Source organism: Carettochelys insculpta, chromosome 1 (assembly GCF_033958435.1).
Source record: "Carettochelys insculpta isolate YL-2023 chromosome 1, ASM3395843v1, whole genome shotgun sequence".
NCBI classification, from domain to species: domain Eukaryota; kingdom Metazoa; phylum Chordata; order Testudines; family Carettochelyidae; genus Carettochelys; species Carettochelys insculpta.
In genome coordinates this window covers 195,410,080-195,433,446 of record NC_134137.1, presented here as the reverse complement: position 1 = coordinate 195,433,446, position 23,367 = coordinate 195,410,080, and the positions used below count along the sequence as shown (strand labels likewise).

At 40.9% G+C, this 23,367-nt stretch overlaps 1 protein-coding gene across 1 annotated transcript in view; it reads right to left on the bottom strand.

The window, feature by feature from the left end:
• ROBO2 (roundabout guidance receptor 2) overlaps nt 1-23,367 on the bottom strand; it is a 707,829-nt gene that overhangs the window by 51,658 nt on the left and 632,804 nt on the right. Inside the window, exons 20-22 of the mRNA XM_074983473.1 lie at nt 22,044-22,171; nt 15,813-16,094; nt 1,586-1,742 (exon numbers count right to left, since the gene is read on the bottom strand). Coding sequence (XP_074839574.1) covers nt 1,586-1,742; nt 15,813-16,094; nt 22,044-22,171 — 567 coding nt within the window. The remainder of the gene's footprint in view (nt 1-1,585; nt 1,743-15,812; nt 16,095-22,043; nt 22,172-23,367) is intronic.

The window sequence follows — 23,367 nt, the reverse complement described above, 5'->3', positions numbered from 1 at the left end:
AAGGCAAATGAATCAAGAAGGAGAATCCAATGCATGTATTCTTATTCTTGTGGTCCTGGCTAGTGTACATGCCCACTTTTATCCTTGTTGCCCCACTGAGAGGTAGGAAGGCCCTAGCCTTGGTTGTCCAAAGCTGGGTTAGCTTCTCAGTTGGTATAAACCAGTGTAACTCTGCTGGTTTCAGTAGAGCTGTGCCTGTTTATGCTAGCTGCAGATCTAGCCTCTAAGTCTACTTTTCCTTTTGTCATTTAGAAAGTCTGGTTGCCATTACCATCAATGTGACATAAGTAACTAAAAAGTATAATTTGAAAGATAAACACAGTAAAAAGCAAGCCTGAACTGTGTGGGACTTGGAAGTGTGCCGATTATACTACCCGTAAATAACTAGTGTTGTCATGGTGACTAATAAAATTTGTTTCAGCTATGTAACAGATATTTCATGCAACTAAGAAGTCAAGGCCTCTGTCACAAAGGCTTTCACTAGATGATATGTCAATTCACTCGCTTAATGTATCAGTTTGTCATCTTTCAGGAAGATGGAAGTCATTTGCCTATTACTGCAGAAAAAGTTTTAGTTAAATAGCAACACACATGGCTTTTAACACACCAAATGGATCTATAACATTATTTTTATTTATTATACCTTAATTTTGTATAGTACTCTATTAACATAAATTGCATTTTTGGAAAAACATCCTTAAATTTAGACAATATATTGAAGTCCAAAATATATATATAACAAACAGAGCTGGATGAAATTTGGACTGCAAAATTGTTTCCTCCAGAGAAATGCATCTTTTGGTTGATTGAAATGTTTAGAGACTTTCTGTTGATTTGACCACTTTTGTATGGATGAAAAAATATATTTAAACAACTCTAGGTATAATATGCACCATTACAGATTCTAACATGGTCACTGAGCCTGGAATCTTACTCAGCAAGTCATGCCACACATTCATGAAGCTGAATGCCATTCAGCATAAATAACGGTGGCCAAACTCAGCTAGTAGTCCATATTTTAGATTTCTTTGATCACCTACATTTTGGAAGGAGCGGTTTTTAAGGGATATGTCAATCCTTGTAAGCATGACAGAGATTAAATAACAATATACTGCTTATGCCAGAGTGATGGGGAAACACATAAAATGGACCTGAGCCTTTGCACATTTTCTGAAAGGAAGCAAATAAAAACTTTTGTACCCATATCAGAACAGTGTAAAAAAATTTCTTTTTTCCTTCCAGAAGAGTTTTGACAAACAATAATAGGTTATATCATTTCTAAGTGTTGACAAGAGATGCTGGTGATAGAGATCTTAGGTTAAGCTAGGTTAGTGTGAAAAAAGTAGAGATGATAGAAAGGAAAATTAAGTAATTTTGGAGAGTCAGAGACAGAGAAATTTACAATTTACTTGATGAAAGGTTGCAGCATAAGGCCCTTACTTTACGGAGAATGCATATTTTTCTACCAGAACCAGGAAAGTACTGCCACGGTTTGCAGACCGTCTAAGATAAGGATATTTTATTCACATTAGGACAGTGAGTGATGAAGAACCACTGATTACATCTGCAAAAGAAAAGGCCTCACCCTGCTTCTTGCTGGTCCTCTGCATAGTGCTCTAGTTCTGTGCCCGGGAGTGGCTGCACTGGAGGAGGAGGTAGGGGGACGTTGGCCCAGTTAGATCCATTATTTTTCTGGGGCTTGGAAGTATTTTTGTTTTTCTTCTTTTTTCCTCCTTTCCCACCTGCAAAATCAACAAAAGTTACAGAGATATAATGGGAAAAAATATATTGACTGTATACATTTCTTTGGAACAATTTGGATTCCAGATGGCATATCCCAAAAAGATGTATTTATATCTTAGCAACATCAGCATCAACATGTTAAGGTTGTTACAAGGTTCTAAATAATAATAGGATAGAATGGGAAAAATATTCTGCATAATTGATGAAAATTGCTTCTTTTTTAAAATATGAACCCCCATAAAACCTCATCACAATAGTGCATAAACTGAATAAAGTAGAAGCATTTTTCTTATCAGAAGTATATTTATTGATTTATTCATGTCTGCTTTAAGCCTGCATACATTCATTGTTGGAAAAAATAATAGACCACAGCAAATTCTTTCAGATGTCAGATTTCAGTGTATTTATAAAACTATTTTGCATAATCTTTTACTGTGGAAAACAGAGAGGTTAAGGACACAACCTAAAACTTTGCCATTAGAGTCAATTTCTTTCAGCAGAATGACAAGCATGGTTGTCAAAACATAAAAGTGAAAGTAACTGAGTTTCTGCTGAAATGGTATTAGCAAGTTCAATTTTTAAAAAATATCAATGAGCCTTTCAAACTGTTGTAGGAGAGTACCCTTCACATGGCTTGTTGCATAGAAATCATGCAAAACCTTGTGGACATGATGGGAAATGGGTATTACAACTGAATGTGCTAAGCAAAACCAGAAAGATGCAGGTGGAAATGTGGTGGGTAACATTACTTGCCTCTGTCCTTCTTCCGCAACCCCCTATCATGTTGTTCCTTGCCTTGTATCCTCTTTTGTACACACTTCCTTTTGGTCTTTTCCACCTTCTTGTATTATGTCCATTTGAGCCACCCTGTGTTTGGTGGAAACCCATCAATTTCCACAGATCTGTTTGTTGCTTCTCCGTGCCTCTCTGCCCTTTTTCTTGTTTTTGTCCTCCCTTTATTTTATCTGCTTTCCCCATGAAAAATGTAATTTGAGGGGTAAGGCATGTACAAAAGAGGTAATATTACTTAAATAACCCTCTGTCTTTTTTTTCTTTTCTGCTGTTAGCCACAAGCATTTGTGAAAGGAGTTATTAGTTTGGGTAGGCTCGCCAATCTGACTTAAAAAAGTTCACATCTACCCCTTCCTCAACTTTAGTCTGAAGTGAGATATGCCCTGGGCTCCTGAGGTGGTTCTTGGGATTTTCAGTGATTACACTGGCAACACTGTTTAGCAGAATTTATGGTTTGTTTATTTTAGTAGCATGACGGTATTTAAACAACAAACAACAGATACAAACTGAATGGAGTTACATTGCAGTTAGTATCTGATTACAAACAAATGAGCTTACTTAACTATTCTAACGCAGCTCACTTAACTAACTTCACTTGTAGTTTATACTTGTGCTAGGAGAGAAAATACAATACTTACTACCGCCTCAGAGTTCTCAGAGCTGAGACCTGCTCTGCTCCAGTGGGTGAAGGATATATCACAGTAGTAAGTACAGTAGAGAAGTAAAGAGACTTTAAAGATTTCGAGAGATTGGATATAGAACAAATATAGAGATAAGAAAAAGGTGCTCATGAGCACGAGTCCATCTGGATTTTGGTGTCAAGAAAACCCTTTGGTGTTGGACCCACACGTTTGCCACACATGGCGATGTGTTATATAGCTTATTCTGCCTCTTTGTGCTTAAATACTGATGCTAAGTTAAGCTTCCATCTTCCCAGAATTTCTGAAATATCCAGATTTCATAGATTACATCAATTTGGGGCCTCCTCTTTAACTATATGCCTATGCGCCAAGTATGATGTCAGTCCTTATGGGCAAATTCCAAGAGAAGGTCAGGAAAGCACCACAAAATAACATTATCTGACTTTTAACTGTACCTTTCAGTCAACAGGGCAGGGGCCTGTTGCTGCTATCACACCTTTCTGGCCATAGCCGTATGTGTAGGTTTGAACACAAGATAAGGCAGAAAATTGATGCAAACATATAGCTATTCATCAGTGCGTACTAACTTGGTCATGCCCTTTCCTATAAATGGGGAAAAAGACGACAAATGAAAAATCCCTTTGCCAAAGGCCCCTTCTTGCTGACTTTTCCTGCAGGTTACTTGCATCATGAACGTGATCACATGGGATCAGTGCCCATTGGTGTCTGATGCCTCTCTCACTCTGTCCAGTGCAGAGTGGCTTAGTTTCTGTAGACCAGCTCCACACCAATCTACTATATCAACAATCCACTCTCTGTGGGGTCTGCCTTTCCTATTCGAACCATCCATGATGCCGAATACCAGGGTCTTGATTTTTCATTCATCGTTCAGTCTGCAAATATGCCCAAATAGTTGTAGCTTCCATTTTATAACCTTTCTGCAGCAGGTTCTCTTTCGGCTGTATCTTTCTATATAACTCCTCATTGGTGACCTTCCACATCTATCCTATTCTCAGAATCTTTCTATACCTTTCAAACACCAATATTCTTCTTTTCAAATCTTTCATTATCACCCATGTCTCACATCTATACAACATGCCACTGAATACACACATTTTCAAAATGCTCAGCTTCATTGTTAAGCTAATTGCTTTGCTTTTCTAGATCTTGTCCATCGGCTTCAAACTCACTCTTGCTTTCGCTATTCTAGTCGTTATTTCTTTCTTACAGTCTAGATCATACATTATGCTGCTCCCCAGATATGTGAACTTCTGTACATTTTCTAGTTCAATACCATGGACATTGATCTCCCTTCCTATTTCCTTATCTCCAAATACCATGGTTTTTGTTTTATCAGTATTCATAATCAGTCTGTACTGCTTCCTTTCTTCATATAACACTTGCACCGTTTTCACTAGCTTCTCCTCATCTTCCTCAATGATAACTATATTGTCCGCGAACCTCAAGTTGTTAATTCTTTTCCTGTGCACGGATATCCTTTCTACCTCTTCCTTGATCTTGTCCATCGCTCTCTCCAGATGTGCAATGAGGATACTTGGTGATATTGGATCTCCTGGTCTCGTATCTCTACTTGTTTTAAACCAACTTCCCAACTCCCGCATGTTCTCACCACTGCCTCTGCATTCTCATTGATATCCTTCAACAACCATATCAGTCTGCTATCCACTCCATATGACTCCAACACTGCCCAAGTCACTTTCTGATCTCCACTGTCAAATGCCTTTTGAAAATCGACAAAGCAAGCGTATACGTTCTTGTTCTTTCATCAAGCTTTTTCCCCTATCAGTCTTAGTGCCAATATCTGCTGTATGGTGCTTCTATCTTTTCTGAACCCCGCTTGTTCGTCTACTATATGTTCTTCTATCTGTGACCTTAGTCTCTCAGTCAGTATCATCATCAGCACCTTGCCTAGATGACTTATTAGGGCAATTGTTCTGTAGTTCTTGCACTCCAATGTACTTCCTTTCTTGGGTATTGTCACTAGCACAGATCTTGTCCATTCCTTAGGCGCCTTCCCTTCTTTCCATGCCATACTACATAGTTGTTGTATTTCCTGAATCATGCTTTCTCCACCGTATTTGATCACGTCTCCCCCGATCTTATCATTTCCAGGGCTCTTGTTGTTCTTTAGTCATTTCACTGTTTTGTCTACTTCCTCCTTTGAAATATTGGTCTTGTTCTCAATGCTCGGGGGAGATATCTCTTTCAGTTCTTCAATCAGTCTCTCTGAGACACTTGGGTCCAACTTCGCTTTGTATAGATTGGTGCAATATCTTGTCCATCACTGCACAATCTTCTCCCTGTTCATGAGCACTTCTTTGTTCTCCTCTTTGATCACCATCTGCTTTGGTTGCCATTTCCTATTAATATTCCTAATTGTTTTATACACCTCCCTGGTTTTACATTCGCTGTAATACCTCTCGATAGCTTCACATTGCTCCTCTAACCATTTCTCCTTATTCTTTCTGGCTGCTTTCCTTACCTCATTGCATTTCATCCTATGTTGGTGTTCTGCCATCTCAGAAACATCTCTTCTGATCTTCAGCGCTCTCTTCTCTTGAACCAACTTCAGTCTCTCCTGGGTAACCCACTTTGTATTGATCTTTTCTTCTTCTGGAACAGTCTGCTCAATTGCCTCTTCTATAGTGATGGCTGTCCCTGTGACTCTCTTATCTAGGTCTTTCTCTGTGGCGATATTCTTAATCTTCTCTTCGAGTGCTGCTCTGTATGCATTCCCTGTCTCTTCCTCACATAGCCTCATCACGTCTCTTCTTATCTTAAACTGTGTCTTACATTTTCTTTTGAGTTTTATCTTGACATTTGCGATCCCTAGAGTGTGGTCTGAGTGTATATCTGCTCCTTGGAAAGTTTGGCACTGCTGTACTGATGTTATCCACATTCTTCTTATCAAAATTATATCTATCATGTTCTTGGACTTCCCATCATTTGATCACCACGTCCACTTCCTACAGTCCTTTTCTTGGAATCTCGTTTTGCAGATCACCATCTCATGCTCTGTCGCAAACTCTAGTAGTTTCTCACCTCGTTCGTTTCTTTCTCCGTATCCAAACCTTCCCATGACTCTCTCCCAACCTTTGTTATCTCTTCCAACCTTCGCATTCCTATCTCCTCCAATGATCAACACATCTTCCTTCAGTATCTCCTCCACCACCTTTGTCAAGTCTTTATAGAATAGTCCAATCTCTTCCTCCATACTGTCCGACGTGGGTGCATACACCTGAATGACTGAGATGTTGAATGGTTTTGCTTTGAATAGGTTACTTGTGGTTACTGCTAAAATAGACAGGAAGGTAGGCCTAAATACACTATGATGGCTGCACAAGCTATCTGGGATTAATATATAGAAAAGCATGAACTTTTCTCCTTCTGTGAAATTATAACAGTCAGTCATCACTCCTTTTGTCACCTGCAGTGACACACAAATAGCGGAATGGCAAGCGAAAACAAAGAGCCAACCTCCTCCCACGAAAAAACAAAACAACTACCCCCCCAAAAAAAAACCTCTCTCTGTTTTGATCTGTCAAACTGAGAGTGAGTGTTCATGGACTGGTGCTGCAGCACCCTCCCTTGTCAAATCAACCCTTACAAGTCATCCCTAAACTGTGGTGTATTGTGGGGGGTGGTAATACAAGGACTAGACAATGTGGGTGTGTCAGTCTGTCAAAGGAGGTGGATACAAGGTTTCCCAAATAGTTACCCAAACAATCTATATAGTGTCTCAATGAGCAGTCAGCAGTATCTCTTTAAGAAGCCTATCACACAACTGAAGCAATTAGCATCTCTAGGTCCATTATTAAATATTCCCCTTATATTTTTGTTCCTCTTCCACATCAACAAAATTTAGTCCTCTTAATCCCAGCCTAGAGTAAGGAAGATGCTAGCCACGATTAAGAAAAATATCCTCACGCTATTTTTTGTTGGACTAGGTCAAAGAGGCAGGGACTGGACTTGATAGCCTCCTGAGATCTCTTCTAGCCCTATGCTTATAAAATGTAAGCTAGTCTATAGCCCCTTGGAAAAACCTGTGGCTACCATGGAAGAACCGGGACATCCTGAGCAAAACACAGAAGTATCAACCAGAACAATAAGTCTGAACTCTACAAATAGTCAGCCATCTTGTGATGGAATCCAGGGGAATAATTGTTCCCATGTCAGATTCCTGATTCTACAGGAAAAAGTTAAGTGAACTAACTCAAAAGCTCATATTTGGGATGAAGCATCTCCTGCCCTAAAGGCTGGATTCTGAAAGCACAGCCTAATCCAACCTTCCCATCCTAGTCTCATTTTATGATGAGAGGAGTATTCAGTCAGAAAAAATTATGAGCCAAAACAAGATCAGAGGCCACAATACCCCAAGAAAGACAACATTTCTAAGCCATGATTGAATGACAGATAGTGGTGCAAACTAAGCTGCAGGCCCTGCTTGCCTCATCCCAGCTCTATGAGTAAAGAGACTCAGCAAAGGGCAAAATGGTAAAGGTGGAGGAAGAGGTACACAAAACTTTTAGCTTGGAAGAGACAACAGCTGTTTTCAGCTGGTCTAAACTGGGGAGAGTCAGCAGACATATGCCATGTGATAAAAGGGAAGGTCCTCTTATGGATCAGTAACTGGTTAAAAAGATGGGAAACAAAAGGCAGGAATAAATGGTCAGTGTTCAGAATGGAGAGAGGTAAATAGTGGTGTCACTCAAAGGTCTGTGCTGGGACCAGTTCTATGCAACATATTCACAATGATCAGGAAAAATAAACAGTGAGGCTACTAGCAAGTTTTAACAACTAAATCCCAGGTTTGTCAACAAAACTGGTGGCATGTTGATACACAAAATGCATTTTGTTGACAGTTGACAGAAGTCGGCACTCCTGCCAACGACCTTCTGCTTCTCAGCCATGAGGCACAGTGATTCTGTCGACAGATTCTGTAGGCAAAAAAACGCTATGTGGACATTCTGGGGGGCTTTCTCTCAATGGACAAGGTGTCCAAGACCATGGGTAGACATGTCTGCTGTACTTTTGGGTGTCAGTTTTGTTGCGAGAGCAGATGAGCAGTCTGGCCACTTTGTTGACAGAGCAGAGCGGTCTCACAATTGGCTTTTCTGTGTGGCCACACTCTGGCAATAGACGTTTTGTTAGAAAATCTCTTCCAAGAATGACTTCTGTTGACAGATTGCTGTAGTGTTAACTATAGCCTGAGGTGGCAAAAGTTGCAGATTATACAAAACTACTCAAAGTATTTAAGTTTAAAGCAGACTGAGAAGAGCTACACAGTGACTTTTACATGGCTAGGCAACAAAATGGTATTTAAAATTCAATACTGATAAATGCAAACGAATGCACATTGGAAAACAGAATCCCAAACTTGCATATTAAATTATGGGGTCTAAATTAGGTATTACTGCTCAAGAAAAAGATCCTGGAGTTATTGTGGGTTGCTCTTTGAAAACATCCATTCAATGTGCACAAGCAGTAAAACAAACAAACAAACAAACAAAAAAACCCTAATAGAATGTTGGGAATCATTAACAAAGAGCTTGATAATAGAACAGAAAAGTACATATTGCCTCTGTGTAATGCCATGGTGTGCCCAGTCTTTGAATATTATGTGCAGATGTGGTCATCCCATCTCAAAAAAATGTATGCTAAAAAAGGATGCTAAAAGAGCAGCAAAAATTACTAGTGGCATGAGGAGAGATTAATAAAATGATTTTCAGCTTGGAAATGAGGTGACAAGGTAGAATATGATAAAGGTTTATAAAATCACGACTGGTGTGGAGAAAGTAAATAATGAAGCATTAACTACTCTTTCTCATACCACAAGATGTTGGGGTCACCAGATGAAATTAATAGCCAGCAGGTATAAAACAAACAAAAGGAATAATTTTTTCACACAATGCGTGGTTGCCCTGTGGAACTCTGCCAGAGGATGTTGGCAAGACCAAGACTGTAACAGAACTAAGTAAGTTCATGTATTATAGGTCTATTACTGAGTATTAGCCAGGATAGGCCGAGATGGTTTCCGCAGCCTCTATTTGCCAGAAGCAGGGAATGGGTGAAGGGGTGGAACACTTGAGAGCTATCCATCTTGTTCATTCCTTCTGATGCACGTGGCATTGCACACTGTTAGATGGACCTTTAATCTGACCCAGTCTGGCAAGTCTTTTATTCTTAATTAGGCTGCAGCTTTATGCAGGAGTACTCATTCACGTCTCCTCCCATAACCTGCATCTACACTATAAGATAAATTTGAATTTAAGGCAATTAGCTCGAGAGTACCACGTGACTGTCTTTCCTGTAAATAGCATGAGCTCAGTTGAGGGAATACTCATATCGATATTACAATATCGTAAGTACCTGATGGGTGTAGTGTCAAGCTTGAATTCAAATGTTCAATTAAAGGCCAGTGTGGATGCACCACATCTTAAAATTGAATTTATTGGCTTTCAGAGGAGTCCCATATGTAATCCACAGTGCCACTCAGCACTCCACTGTGGCCACTGCTCTCCAGGTGCGCAGGAATTAGGCAGACCGTGAATTTCAAATTGGGACCAGGAAGCCTGGGGCTGTCAGATCATGTTTGTACACGAGCCTGAGAAATGTCTTTCTTTCTTTGCTGTTAGCAGCGTGAGCACATTTACCCGTTACAAATAGCCCCAGCAAGGAGTTTGTGGTTCTGTCTGTACACTTATTTTTTTCTGAGCTGCCTGGTGCCAGCTGCTGCCCTGCCACAACATGGGGCAGCAAGGTTGTTGTGGAGGTCATGCTTGAATAAGAGGCCAAGAAACTTCTCAGAGGTTTACATTTGTGTGCTCTCCCACCCTCCTCCACTGGTGCCATGCAGTTGGGGTCTTTCCTCCACTCAGCCACATCACAGGGTGGCCCCCAACCCAATAAAACGACATGTCTGCCATTCAGTGCTGACCATGGTGCCAGGCAGCACCATGTCCTGGCTTGCACACAGTTAGGGCTCCAAGTGTGGCTAAGATATTTGGGGGAACTAACTCAACTGACCCCCACTGGTTCCCCCGCCCCACCCCTAGCAAGGGACCAGTGGGGCTTGCTGCTGCTGGGGGGCTGTCTTCCCTGTTCGCTAAGATATCTGGGGGGACTACATCAATCACTTCAACATTGCAACCAGCTCTGCAGCCGCAGACCACAGGCCCCACACCCTCCCCGCCAAAAATATTTTTGGGCTCTTGCTATTCATTACAGACACCTGCTGCTTTGACATTTCTGTTATAAAATCTCTTTCCTAACATTTCCTGTCTTTCTTCATGCTTTGATCCCCTCAAACACAGAGTGGAGGGCCAGTTGAGATTTCTGTTTCTGTTATAAGATCAGTGTATGAGATTTCACTGCCATCCTCCATGTTTACAGTGTCTGTAGTGAAGAGAGAAGACAAAAGTCTTCTTTCATAGATTTTTCTATCATCTTTCTTCTAACTTTGAGACTACATTCAGGGTCCCTGTGTTATTTTCAGGGATCAGATGAAATCACAGGAGGCGGGATGCTCAGTGGATGGCCATTTGAGAACACAGCCTGTTCACAGAAGCCTCATAGTGTACTGGAAAGCCCAAGACCCTCCTCTCAGCAACAATCTTTTTTCAAAAACTTTCCTATCATCTCAGTCTTCAAGCTTTTCAGGGTCCCTGGATTATTTTCAGGGATCATATGCAATCACAGGTGTGGCGGGGGTAGGGACAGTCAGTGGATGGCCAGTTGAGAATTCAGTTACAGAAGAAAGAGGTTTCTGTTAACTTTTTTGCAATCTCTAATTGTCCTTTCTTCTGACAGGAAAAATGGACATTTGCTTAACAGAGGAGGGGAGCAAGGAAAGTGCAATGTGGGAAGATGATGTCAAAAAACGACGAGTATACCTAGAAGGCTACAGGAATGAGGGAACTGTGGGATAGTTCCCACAATGCACAACTGCAACAGTTGCTGTTTGCCAATTGAGGGTTGCAGCAATAAGATGACTTTGTGAGGAACACATGGGGAGCTGAGGATAGTCAAAATCGAATTTATAAATTCCAGAGTTACAAAATCAATATTAATAAATTTGATTTTTTCTCATAGCATAGAAGCAGCCTGAGACTCTCCTTTGTAGCTAGCTCAGCTCTGAGCCTTCTTTGCCATTGTTCCTTTTCTTCTGTGTGGAAGTGTCTGAGCACTGGTAAGAGGCAGCAGGCTGGTAGGACTGGAAGGATGCTGAGCAGGTTAGAAGGTGTTCTAGCTATGAGATGGGTACAGCAGTCTCTTTTCTTCTCCTCTTCTTTGGGGGAAGATACAGGAGGAATTTTAAAGAGATGCAGAAAGTTTAGGAAAGGAAGACTGTGAATGGAAAAAGAAGCTTCGTGAGGGGGTGTTGTCCCAGACCCCATACTCCATTAGAGATGACTCTAAATACAACGGGCATGATAGGCAGGACAGAACCCGTGGGAGACGAAAACAAGGAAGGCACTTGGGGCAAGGAAAGTCAGAGGAGACTGGGAACATTAAGCATAGATATAGATTTGAGGGGTGCATGACCCTAATAACATCTCAGTGCAGACAGTAAGGGGCTCACTGTTATCTGCTAATCAGTCTCAACTGGCCTGAGCATTTCAGTATTGCCCAGCTCACTAATGACATAACCTGTATCTACAAGGTATTATGTAAAATATCAAAACAATAACACACTAATAATAAGCATTGTTTCATGCCGATGTGCAGAAGAGTAACTCAAAATTACAAGCACATTGGAAATTGTGTTATTTCAGAGTATCTGTCAGGCAGGGTTAAAGTTACCCTACTCTAGACAAAGGAATATGGTTCTACTATTCTGAAGATGCTTCCAAGATACAATTAGCAAAAATGTGAATCTACTATATATAGATGATGCTTCAGACCATCAAGCCACCAAGAAGAGCACCATTTAGTATCACAGCAGAGGAGGAGACTGAAGTAAACAGATCAATTTGCAGTTCAGCAAACACTGGCAGCGAAAGAAACCAGCAAGGAATTTCCTTCACCCCCGAACTCTGTGTCACTTTGAATGAACTTTACACTTAACGAATAATCTATTTAAAGGGTGCACTGGACTATAAAAGAGTGAGGTAAAGAGCCAGAAGGGATCTTTCACCTAAGGTAACAATGGTATTGAGAACTTTGGACTTTGTGGGAGATCCTATACAGTGGGAGCATCTTGCTGGCAGGTGGACTGGTAAGGAGTTCACCTTGAACATTCTTCAATGTATTTCTTATTTTATTGAAGAAACAAACAAATCTTGGTCTCTCTCTCTGAATGGTGCAGGAGAGGGCAGAGCACAGTTCTGAGAAAATTTACCACTGGGGGCAGAGCTGGGGTCATCTTACCACGCATCACCAAGGCTGCTAGAGGCTACTCTGTGGCAGTAGTGTAACAAGCACGGTCTTGTCATCACTTGCTGAGTCAGAGCTGCTTAACACACAAGAACTCACAGTGCAGACTTGTATGCTGGCTGGTAGCTTTCATCTGACAATGAAGCAGAGCATTTGGAAGCACTCTGGGTTACAGGGCAGATGATAATATACCCCCTCATTAGTTTGGATTGCACCACAAACTGTGTTAGAGATCCCAGAAAAGTGGGAAACTTGGTCATGAATACAAGACCACCACCTTAGGTAAGGAGAGCTGGGGAATGCAGGATGCTGCAACAGCTGGACCTTGGGGAGAAGCGACAAGTAGTTGGAGACTTTGAGGCTACTGGGAACGAGATGCATAAACTTGGGAGACTGTTTGAGAGGACAGCCTTGGGAAAAGGGGGGCAAAGGTGTAGGAGATCACGTTAGGGGAGATAAATCTGGGAGGAAAAGAAAGAGATTTGCAAGATAAAAGCTGAAGACATGGGTAGCAAACTAAAGGGGCATATTGTGCAGGGAGGAAAGACATGAAGAGTATTGAGAAGGGACGAGGAATCTCAGGGAATGGAGGACAGAATGGAAAGTGAAGAGAGAAACACAGGCTTGGTGGTCAAAAATGTGGGGGGAGAGAGAGATAGTAGGAGAATGTGGCCTATATGGATCAGAGGAGGATGTTCAGGGAGAAGAGGGAGAATGTGAGATGGGAACTTGTACAGGTTGAACCACTCTAATCCAGAACTCTATTGGCCAGGAACATCTGCAATCTGGCAAGATTTAGTTAGCCAGATGACTACTTATCATGGGTGTGGCCAAGTTTCTCATGGACCCATAAAGTATGTTTACAGCCACCAGTCTTGGCTCTCAGTGTTCTGTGCTGTTGTCTAGCTATAATTTACCCCTAAATGCTTCCAAGAGCCCAGTAAGCAGTGGAAGTGTTGGTAACGTGTTAGACATTGACCTCCCATATTCCACCAAATTCTATCGTCTGGCTTTGGTCAGGTACCCAGATATTCACAACCTGTATTATTTGATCCTTGTGGATATGGGCCACACGGTACTTTGCAGAAAGGGATTTAACCTCTCCTAACTCGCTATAAGCAAAAGTATTCCAGTGTCTGATCAGAGGAACGGAGAACTAGAATCAAAGTGTATATCTGAATATTGTTCCTTGTAAGTCTTATTTTCCCATGCTTGTCAAGCCAGAAACTCAAAGGTCTCTTCACGCTGAGGTACAGTGATTCTACTATTAAATATATGAATGAATCTAGGCCTCAGAGTCTACTTGTTGGACTTATTGCAGTGCGGACAACATATTTAAAATCTTGATTATGTTCTCTCATACTTAGCATGTACTGACTCATATTTTAGCATAGAAATATCTGCACTTGACAATATGAATGCAGAGGAACCAATTTTGTAAGATGTGTTAATGCTCCCCACAGTATATTAACTTGCATTCTCTTTTTATCAACACAATACGCTTACTTTCCCCATCTAACTGGAATAAGTAATTGTTGCCCATCAAATATAAGATTACTTTTGGCTATTTAAATTACAGGCTGACAGTTATAGCTGTCTGACTTAAACATTTATTTTCAATCATCATTAAAACTGAGCTACACAAAACATTTCTTAAATTGATCTGTATTATTATGGCTCCTTCAGGTTACACCAGAATTTCAAAGGTTACAGAAAAAATAAAAAAGTATCTCTAGTTAAAATCCCTGGAACTCTTTCCTCTTGTGCTTAAATATAATGATATACAGGTTGAACCTCTCTAATCTGGAACTCTCTCATCCAGCATGCTTTTAGTTAGCTGGACAACCACTTATCAGGGTGTGGCCAAGTTTCCCATGATTCCATAAAGTTTGTTTATGGAAACAAACTCAGTCCTGGTTCTCAGTGTTCCGTTCTGTTGTTTAGCTGTAATTTACCCCTAAATGTCTTCCAAGAGCCCAGTAAGCAGTGGAAATGTCAGTAATGTGTTAGACAATATTGACCTCCCTTAGTCTGCCAAAGTCTCTTGTCCAGCAATGATCAGGTCCCGAGGGTCCCAGATGGGAGAGGTTCAACCTGTACTTTCACTTTAAGTGCAAGATTTTTTGTTTTGTTTTTATTTTAAAGTGCATAATTTTACCATAATAATTTTTAACTAAGTCAAAATCAGAGTATTTATAAAGAAGCAATATTATTTGTTGTTCAGTGAAAATGTGTTATGTTTCCAGTATAGCATGCAGCACACACATACTATTTACATTATGTTTGTATGCAGACTTGAAACAATTTTTGAAGTATACCACCATCCTGAGGATTTGTCTGCACCTGAGATTTGTCTGTTTCTCATATGAGTTGGGATCCAATAATGATTCTGCAAAATAATTAACCTTTTCAGGATGCTCAACATAGGTAATCTGTACTGTACAGTGAAGACTGATTTTGGAATCAATTCAACATTGTACTAGAAGGGACAAAGTAAGATTTGAAATCCCACTAAAAAGTACAAGATAGAAAGGCTAGAAAGATTTTCTTATTATCACTAAATAGATTTCTTGTGCAGCCTGGACAAATAAGATATGTTTTTGTAAGAGCATGTTTTTATAGACTACAATGACATGTTCAGTGAAGTCTAAATAGACAGACACACTAATGTTTGACTGTAAACTGTGACTGAAGTAATCTCTCTTTCATGGTAATAATCAGAGCAAGCTGCTTACAAACACAAACACTTCTCTTTACACGTTGTAAAGAAACCAACCTGAAAGGCTGCCACTTCTTTCTGAGCTGTTGTGAGAGCTGCTGGTGCTGAAATCCTGTGACTGGTTGTGTGGCATTCTATTAGACAATCCCTCAGCCAATCGGTAGTCAGGGATGTAAAGCAAGGCTAAGGGTTAAAGGGCAAAGGTCATAGTGGCATCATGTGATTAGTTTACAGCACAAGCACATGCAGTTAGCAAGTCAGAAGCAGATGTGGTAGGATTGTGGGAAATGTTTTACCTAGCCTGTCCTAACGGAAATGAAGATGGGATAGAGATTACGGTGAGACAAAGAGGACGAAATACAGAATAATTAATTTTAAGATGGTGTAAAGAACAGCATACATGCAAGGTGTATGTTATTGGTTAAGGTAAACTTGAACAGTAAATCACAAACTACTACTTTCTAATTCATGCACAGAAGATCTAGTATAAATAGAGTCAGGAAAATAAAAGTAGGAATCACCATTGTTGCCTTTGCTTTGGTCCGGCAGAGAGTAACCAAATCCCATCAGGTCATTTTTTTGCTGAACTGAGCTTTTCCACTGGGGATCAGGTAAGTCGACTGCCAACTCATGGATGCTGTTCGAATGCAGAATCTGTGTGGTGGCATATGGTGTAGCTTGTGTGATTTGGCTGGAACTGTTGTAACTAGTTTTGGTGGTGAAGTCAATGCTGCTGTAAATGGCCCCATCAGAAAGCATAGTGGCAGTTTTATCCCCTTGGCCTGGCACTGGTGGCAGCACATCTGTGGTGAGCAGAGGGAAATGGAACAAATCAGCGATGCACAGGAAGCCTGAAATTATCAAGGTTTAAGATGAAAAATAAATGTGTCATTCTGCACGTTTGCATTTCAGCTGAGACAGGGTCCATGAGCCAACGAAGGGAAGATGATGTACAACCATTGCCAAGCTATCAGCATCTGTGACAGGCTTACCACTTGTCCTTCACGTTTCACTGCCTATAACCATCTTTCTTCTTCCATACCTTCAACTGTGAAAGTGAAGTATGGAATATTTCACTACTGAAGAATGTTTTCAATTGTTTGTTCTGTGTCAGAACCAATGAAACTGTCTTGGCTTTAGGGAAATGATGAAAGAAGTTAATCTACAAATCACAAAGGAAACCATCTCCCTGAAAATACCTAGCCAAACCAGTGAATGAATGCCACAGTTTCTCAAAGTAATTCTTTCCAGGGCACAAAGTGCATTTTTCTAAAGTTTATCCATCAATTTGCCTGGTTTGATTTCAGAACCTAAAAAAAAAGACATTTCATCTCAAAAATGCAGGAAAACTGACATGAATAAGTCATTTCAGAATGTGACAAGACTTCAGCTACACTGAAGAGATTCTGGTGATCAATTATAAAGATACAGTACGCTCCAGGAAATGGAGAACAACTCAGTTCAAAAACTGGACCATGTGTAGACTGAAATTAAACCTTGGGAACAAAATACCTGCTCACTTTTTCACACTGAATCATTTTACACATTTCAGATTTATAACTTTAATCCTTTAGATTTCAGTTCTGTCCCCTTCTGAAATTTCACACTGACACTTACTGGAAAAACACTAGATTTAAAAATTAACAACAGTGTTCCCTGTAAGCTAAGTGCTTGGGCAGCTTCTCAGGAGAGATTCAGGTATCACCTAGCTGACTAGTGGAGCATCTACAGCCAGTCACAACAGGTAGCATGTGTTTTCATTGGTGGTGCACATCTGCACATGCCTGGGTATACGTAACAATATTTATTCCACCTGTGGGTGGAAGAAATTGGAAGGAACCCTGGTTAATGCCTCTGATTATGAAAAGCTGCCTGAAAGGTGACTGGTACTGAGACATAGACAGCAATATTGCTCAGCTTATGATACTTAAATATTTCAAACGTGGCTCTTTTTCTAATTTGTATAACCTCAAAAAAGGAGTACTCAGCATGGAATCCAATGAATGGAAAATATGCGAGCTCTCTTATGCTTATAGCTTGACTACCAGGACATAGGCTCTGACTGTAACATTTCAATCATAATGATTATGACTAGTCCTGACTTCAGAATGCTCAGCTCTTGGGTTTTGTTTCAACACACTATAAAAATCAGGGTAGCTGGCAGGATTTTGGGGACTGTGTCGTACTAGCTCAATGGGATCCTGACCTTGGTAACAGCCTCTACACCAGGGTTCAGCAAACTTTCTAAGAGAGAGTGCTGAAATTTGACCTTTTGACCTCTATGTATGGTTTGAGTGCCACTGATACTTTTTTAAAGTCACTAATAGTCCTACTTACAATAGCTTAATTAAACAATACATTAAGATGCAGAGCTTTACCATTTAGGTGGTTGTTGGTGGCCTTAGCTGGTCTTTTGTTAATCCACAGATGGCATGGCTTTGAGCCAACTCCTGGCTGCACTGGTGCAGAGGGGTGGGGCTGACCTCCCACTTCACATGCTGATGCAAATCAGCTTGTGTGCCACTCTGGGCATCCACGCCAGAGGTTGCTGACCCCTGCTTTAGACATTACTGTAACAAAACTAAAAACTACTGTTCTGGATTCAGATTTCAAATATTACAAATTCAGAAGATTTTGGAAATGAGGACTTGTTTTGGCTTATCTGTATTTTCAACTTTTGCAGACACCAGAGAAATGATTTAGATGTCCAATGTTCTATTTGGTGAGGAAAAATCGTATACATAAAATGGCTAAATTTTAGCATGACGACAGATTATGAACACAGAAGTGAGATATAAAAATGAAGAGCATAAATTATAAAACTAGCATTAACTTTTTTAAAAAATCAGGCACTTAGAATCTACCTTTCCTGCATCTAATATACTTTCAGTATTCAGTTTACAGCTGTAAGATTTTTTTTTTCTTTTAACTACCAGCCCTGTAAACTCAGCCTGAGATCTGAGAATCAAGCAGAGTCCCATGTGGATTGTGTATCACTGCAAATAATAAAGATTCTACCTTGCCCCCACATGGTTTCATGAAGGTACAATGGATTAAAATTTAGAAAATGACTTTGTTAATATCATACAAAAATGTGTTGGGTCTCTTGCAGGGATGTCAGGAGTGAAAAACCTGTCAAATATACTTGCAAACTTGTCCTTGACGTAATCAGACATGACTCTTAGGGCAGGTGTACACTACACCTGAAGGCTGATCTTAGATATGCAATTCCAGCTGGAATTGACATATCTAAGCTTGATTTATCAGACTGTCCACACAGAGGAAGGTCAATGGGAGAAACTCACAAGATGAAGTATACCAGGGTTGACTGTCAAGCCCTGATGGTTTGATTTAGCACTCCTCACTAGGGCCGTGTCTACACTAGCCAAAAACTTCGAAATGGCCATACAAATGGCCATTTTGAAGTTTACTAATGAAGTGTTGAAATACATATTCAGTGCCTCATTAGCATGTGGGTGGCCTCGGCACTTCGAAATTGATGCAGCTCACCGCCGCGCGGCTCATCCAGACGGGGCTTCTTTCCGAAAGGACCCCGGCTACTTCGAAGTCCCCTTATTCCCATCTGCTCATAGGAATAAGGGGACTTCGAAGTAGCTGAGGTCCTTTCGAAAAGGAGCCCCATCTGGACGAGGCACGTCAATTTTGAAGTGCTGTGGCCACCCACATGCTAATGAGGCGCTGAATATGTATTTCAGCGCTTCATTAGTAAACTTCGAAATGGCCGTTTGCATAGCCATTTCGAAGTTTTTGGCTAGTGTAGACGTAGCCTAGGTGTGCTAAATCAAATTCCAGAAGATTGACTCTGACCAGGTCAATTTCTGATAAGTATGGACATACTCTAATATATGCAGAGAGCAGATCACTGCTGAATAAGGTTGTGACACTTCTATATAGTCACTTTTCAAAATAGAGTTGCACTTCACAGGCAACCTTCTGCCCTCCTCCAACCACATCCAAGATGTCAAGAAATTCTTTATGCCAATTCAGAGAAGGGATAAGTATCATCCCCTGATTTCAGGCCCTACAGTTCTAATCAAGGGACTGACAGCAGAATGATCAAGTTATGAATGTGACTTAGCTGTTCAAATTCAAAGAATAAATAAATGGTGTGTCTTTCTGATGACTGTGGCCCATGACCACTGAAGGCAAAAATCTCTAAAAGTTATTTCCACTCTTGGGGCTTATAAGCCAATTATAAGAAAAAAATGCAACGTGGGTGCTTATATAAACATGTGGAAATGCTGACTAATCATATTTTCAGAGCCTCTGCAGCCACAAGGCTGACTGATAAAGGTAGAATACTATAGCTGTTCTCTAAATATTATCTATAGACGTGCTATCTATTATAACACTTTTGTAAGATACACTGATCCCTCACTCTACGAGTACAATTGATTCCCAACTTTGTGCTCGTAAGCGAAAACTTTTAAGAGGGACACTAAATTCTCATTAAAATACACCTAAAAGTCTCTGATTGGTTCCTAAAGCTCGGCAAAGGAGTGGCAGCACGTGGCAGTACTTTTGAAAAGTAAGTGAACCTTGGGTTGAGGGGCTGGAAAAGGTTAAAGGCTGGGGGCAGTTTGGAGCCATCAGTGGGAGGCAGGGTTAAAACCTGGTGGCCAGTTGGGTCCATGGAGTGGGTGGGGGGTTCAGGCTGCTGAAGGTTGGGTGGGTAGTGGCGGTGGGGATCAGGCTGCGGCGGGTTAGGTCTACTAGGCTGGCAGGGAGGGGAGGAGGCAGGTCAGGCTGCTGCGGGGCTGACAGGGGATGGTGGGGGTCAGCAGAGGTAGGGGGTCAGGCTGCCATGGGCCAGGGGAGGGCGTAGGGGTGTCAGGCTGCTGTGGGCCAGTGGAGATATGGGGTCAGGCTGCCGTGGGCTGGCGGAGGGTGGGGGAGGGTCAAGCTGCCACGGGGCCAGCTTAGGTGCGGGGGGTCAGACTGCCATGGGTGGGGCCACGGGGCAGGGCTAAGGATCATATTAGTGGGAGGGAGCTCACTCGTAGAGTGAACAAAGGTAAGTAAACCTGTGCCTCATTTAAAGTGAGTACTCATAAGTACTAATTTAACAAGGGATAAGTGTATAAGACTCTCATTGTTAAGGAGTCAGTACTTGAAATAATAACAATGAAGATACTCCAAAAAGAACTTCCAATGAAACCACAGCAGGAAAAAAAAACACTAAAAAAATCCAAACAGCTCCCTGCTTCCCAACGAAGATTTAAGATTTTCTTTATATATTATGGTCTAGAGTGAGATCAGCTCTCAAATGTGGCTGCGGAGGGATACAGAGGTGAGCAACAAGTTTTCTCCTGTATGGAGATGTTCAAAAGCTGCTCTCAGCTGCTGTCCCTAATCTCCTTGCTCACTCTGCTTTCCCAGAGGACCCATTCCTCCAAAGGTGAAGAAAAAAAGAGGTGAGCACATTTTATTGTCCCCTCTACACCATCTCAAAGGGCAGACTGCTCATCCTCATACATTACTTAAATAAGAGTATTTCCAAAAGCCCACCACATCCCCACTGTTCTCCATGGGAGGTGCCCAGGTTAAGGGCTTCAGCCTCATGGTAGATGCCCAGGCTCAGGGTTTCAGCCCTGTGGGAGGTGCTGAATCTCAGACGTTTAGCTACAGGGCAAGAGGTCTCAAGGCTTTTGTTCCACAAGACTAAAATATTTATCAGAGCTCTGCTCTGGACAGCTCTGGATGAATTTAAGCCTAGCCCTTATATGAAAAGAACAGCACCCGGACAGTATCTTGTGCGCTCTCCTCCTATCCGTGTTTTTGGTCGACAGTTTAAATCACTATCTAGTCCTATAATTAAAGAAGTAGACAGGTGCACAAAAATTATGCTTTCTTTACCTTTAATAAAAAGGAATATTTCATTTTAAGTCAATCATAACATTTACAAAGAACCTGCTTTTTACCACCCTGAAACAAAAAATAATTTTATGTATTGCTTATCACAGATCTTAGCAAACATTAAATAATTAATTAATCTTCAGCAGTCTGGTGTGATAGAAATTTTTATATTCCCACTCAGTGTTTTAGTCTCTATGAGTGAAGTGCTTAATTTCACACAGTAAGTTGCAGTACTGAAATTAATAGCAACAATAACAATAATTTTACAGAGTGGGAAAATGAGAGGTGAAGCCTAACATTTTCAAGAGTAGTATCAGATTCTGGATGCCAAAGATACCTTGGGTCTGATTTTCAGAACTGTAGAGTGCCCAGGGAAGACAACAGAACCCTGGGCAGCTCAACTCTTCCGCAAATGAAACCCATGTGGAGAAGTCAAAATAAGAGACTTGAGCCGAGAGTTTTGACTGTAATGATTTGCTTCTGGCAACACACTAATCAGGGGTAGGAGTCAGGAGCTCCAGAAATGGTATGCTCGTACTGACACACCCTGCCTCCCTTCTCTCCTGTTGGTGTTTCTATGTTAGATTCAGAAATATCAGCAGGGCATAAAAGGACTGGAAACAGTGAGCTTGAATGCTGATAAAACCCAAAGATTATTAATAAGCAGTGTCACCATGCTTTACAATATTGTACCAGGAAGCGATTTTACAGCACCTCTAAGGTTCTTTGATGAATAGCCTACCTTCAGATCCCCGCCCCCCCACCACATACACAGAATCCACAGTAGCAGAAAAAGAGCCCTATATGAAAAACAAACTAAAGTGAAAATAAAATACATTACTTGCTGAATGAGGACAGGATTTAATAAAACCCACCTCCACGACCAAAATTCCCAAGCTCATTGGGTCCACTAGTGCTGTTGTTTACTGGCAGACTTGTGGCAGGCCAAGAGTCTGCAAGCCAAGGATAACTTGGGTCACTTGCATTCAACAGACCTGGTCGACTGAAGCAGGATGAAAAAAAATGGAAAGAAATGAACATTAAAATATGTCTGTCAGACAACTCGGGATAAGACAGTGATTGAAAAGACTGTATCATTTTTCTCCTGTCACAGTATGTAACAAACAGCTTAGGAGACTTCAATGTATTTCAAATTAAAACTGTGCTGGCTTCATGATTTACCGAATTTCAGCAGTTAATTAAGGCTATATACCAATCAGTTTTGTCAGTGGAAATGGTACGAGGCATCAGTTGTGATTTTGCCAGAATCCAAATGAACTCTGTTGTCTGTCTCAAACAGGGAGTATGCTGTAGTACTGAAGGATTCTAAACAAGGGTTGAATGATAAATTGCCACTTCAAGGGAACCATCACTCAATATGACTGCTCTGTATCAGCCATTTCCAGGACTTTGGGCTACTGTTTCTTCACTCCTTGAATTCCAAATGTACATCTATCATCTACAGGCTGGTAGCTCTTTCTTTGTGTACTCTTGTATAGTTTAGAGGCAAACAGGTTTGAGTAGGATTAATGGAAAGTTCACAACAGTATTTTTTTATCTCTGGCTACAACATGCTTTCATGTTCTTGCAATGTTAAACTCTTAAGAGCTGTAGTCAAACTTGGACATCTCAAAAAGGGAAGGGAACTTTGGCCATATGACACCGAGCAATCACACAGCACAGGATAAATAATGTGGCCCTATCCTGAAATTTAGCATGGCAAATGTGCCCAGTGTTCTGTGTTTTGCAAGGAAAATCAATCTCTTAAAATGAAAAGCACAGTTCTGAAGCTTTTTCAGATTATTAGCACACTTATAATCATGGTAGTTTTTCTGAAAGACCCCTTCTGGTACAATCCCTAAGAGAAACATGGGTTTCTATGGAAACAGCAATAAGAAGAGCTAGCAGTTTTCTTGCCACAACCACTAGCTCTCATTAGGCCTAATCTCTTTTTGCTAAAATATTGATTAAATGGGAGATTGGAAGTTATTACCAAGGCCTAATTACAATCTCCATATTGGCAAAGAGAAAATAGATGACGATATATGGGTTTGTTATCGGCTTTTATCAATTTCAACTGAGTAGCCAAAGTTGTGGAATCCAGTCCCATCAATCTACAACCTATTTATCATCCATGAATCATTTATTTTGTGATCGATTATGTGTAATTGTTCACTCACAGCAATTTAGTGGGAGCCA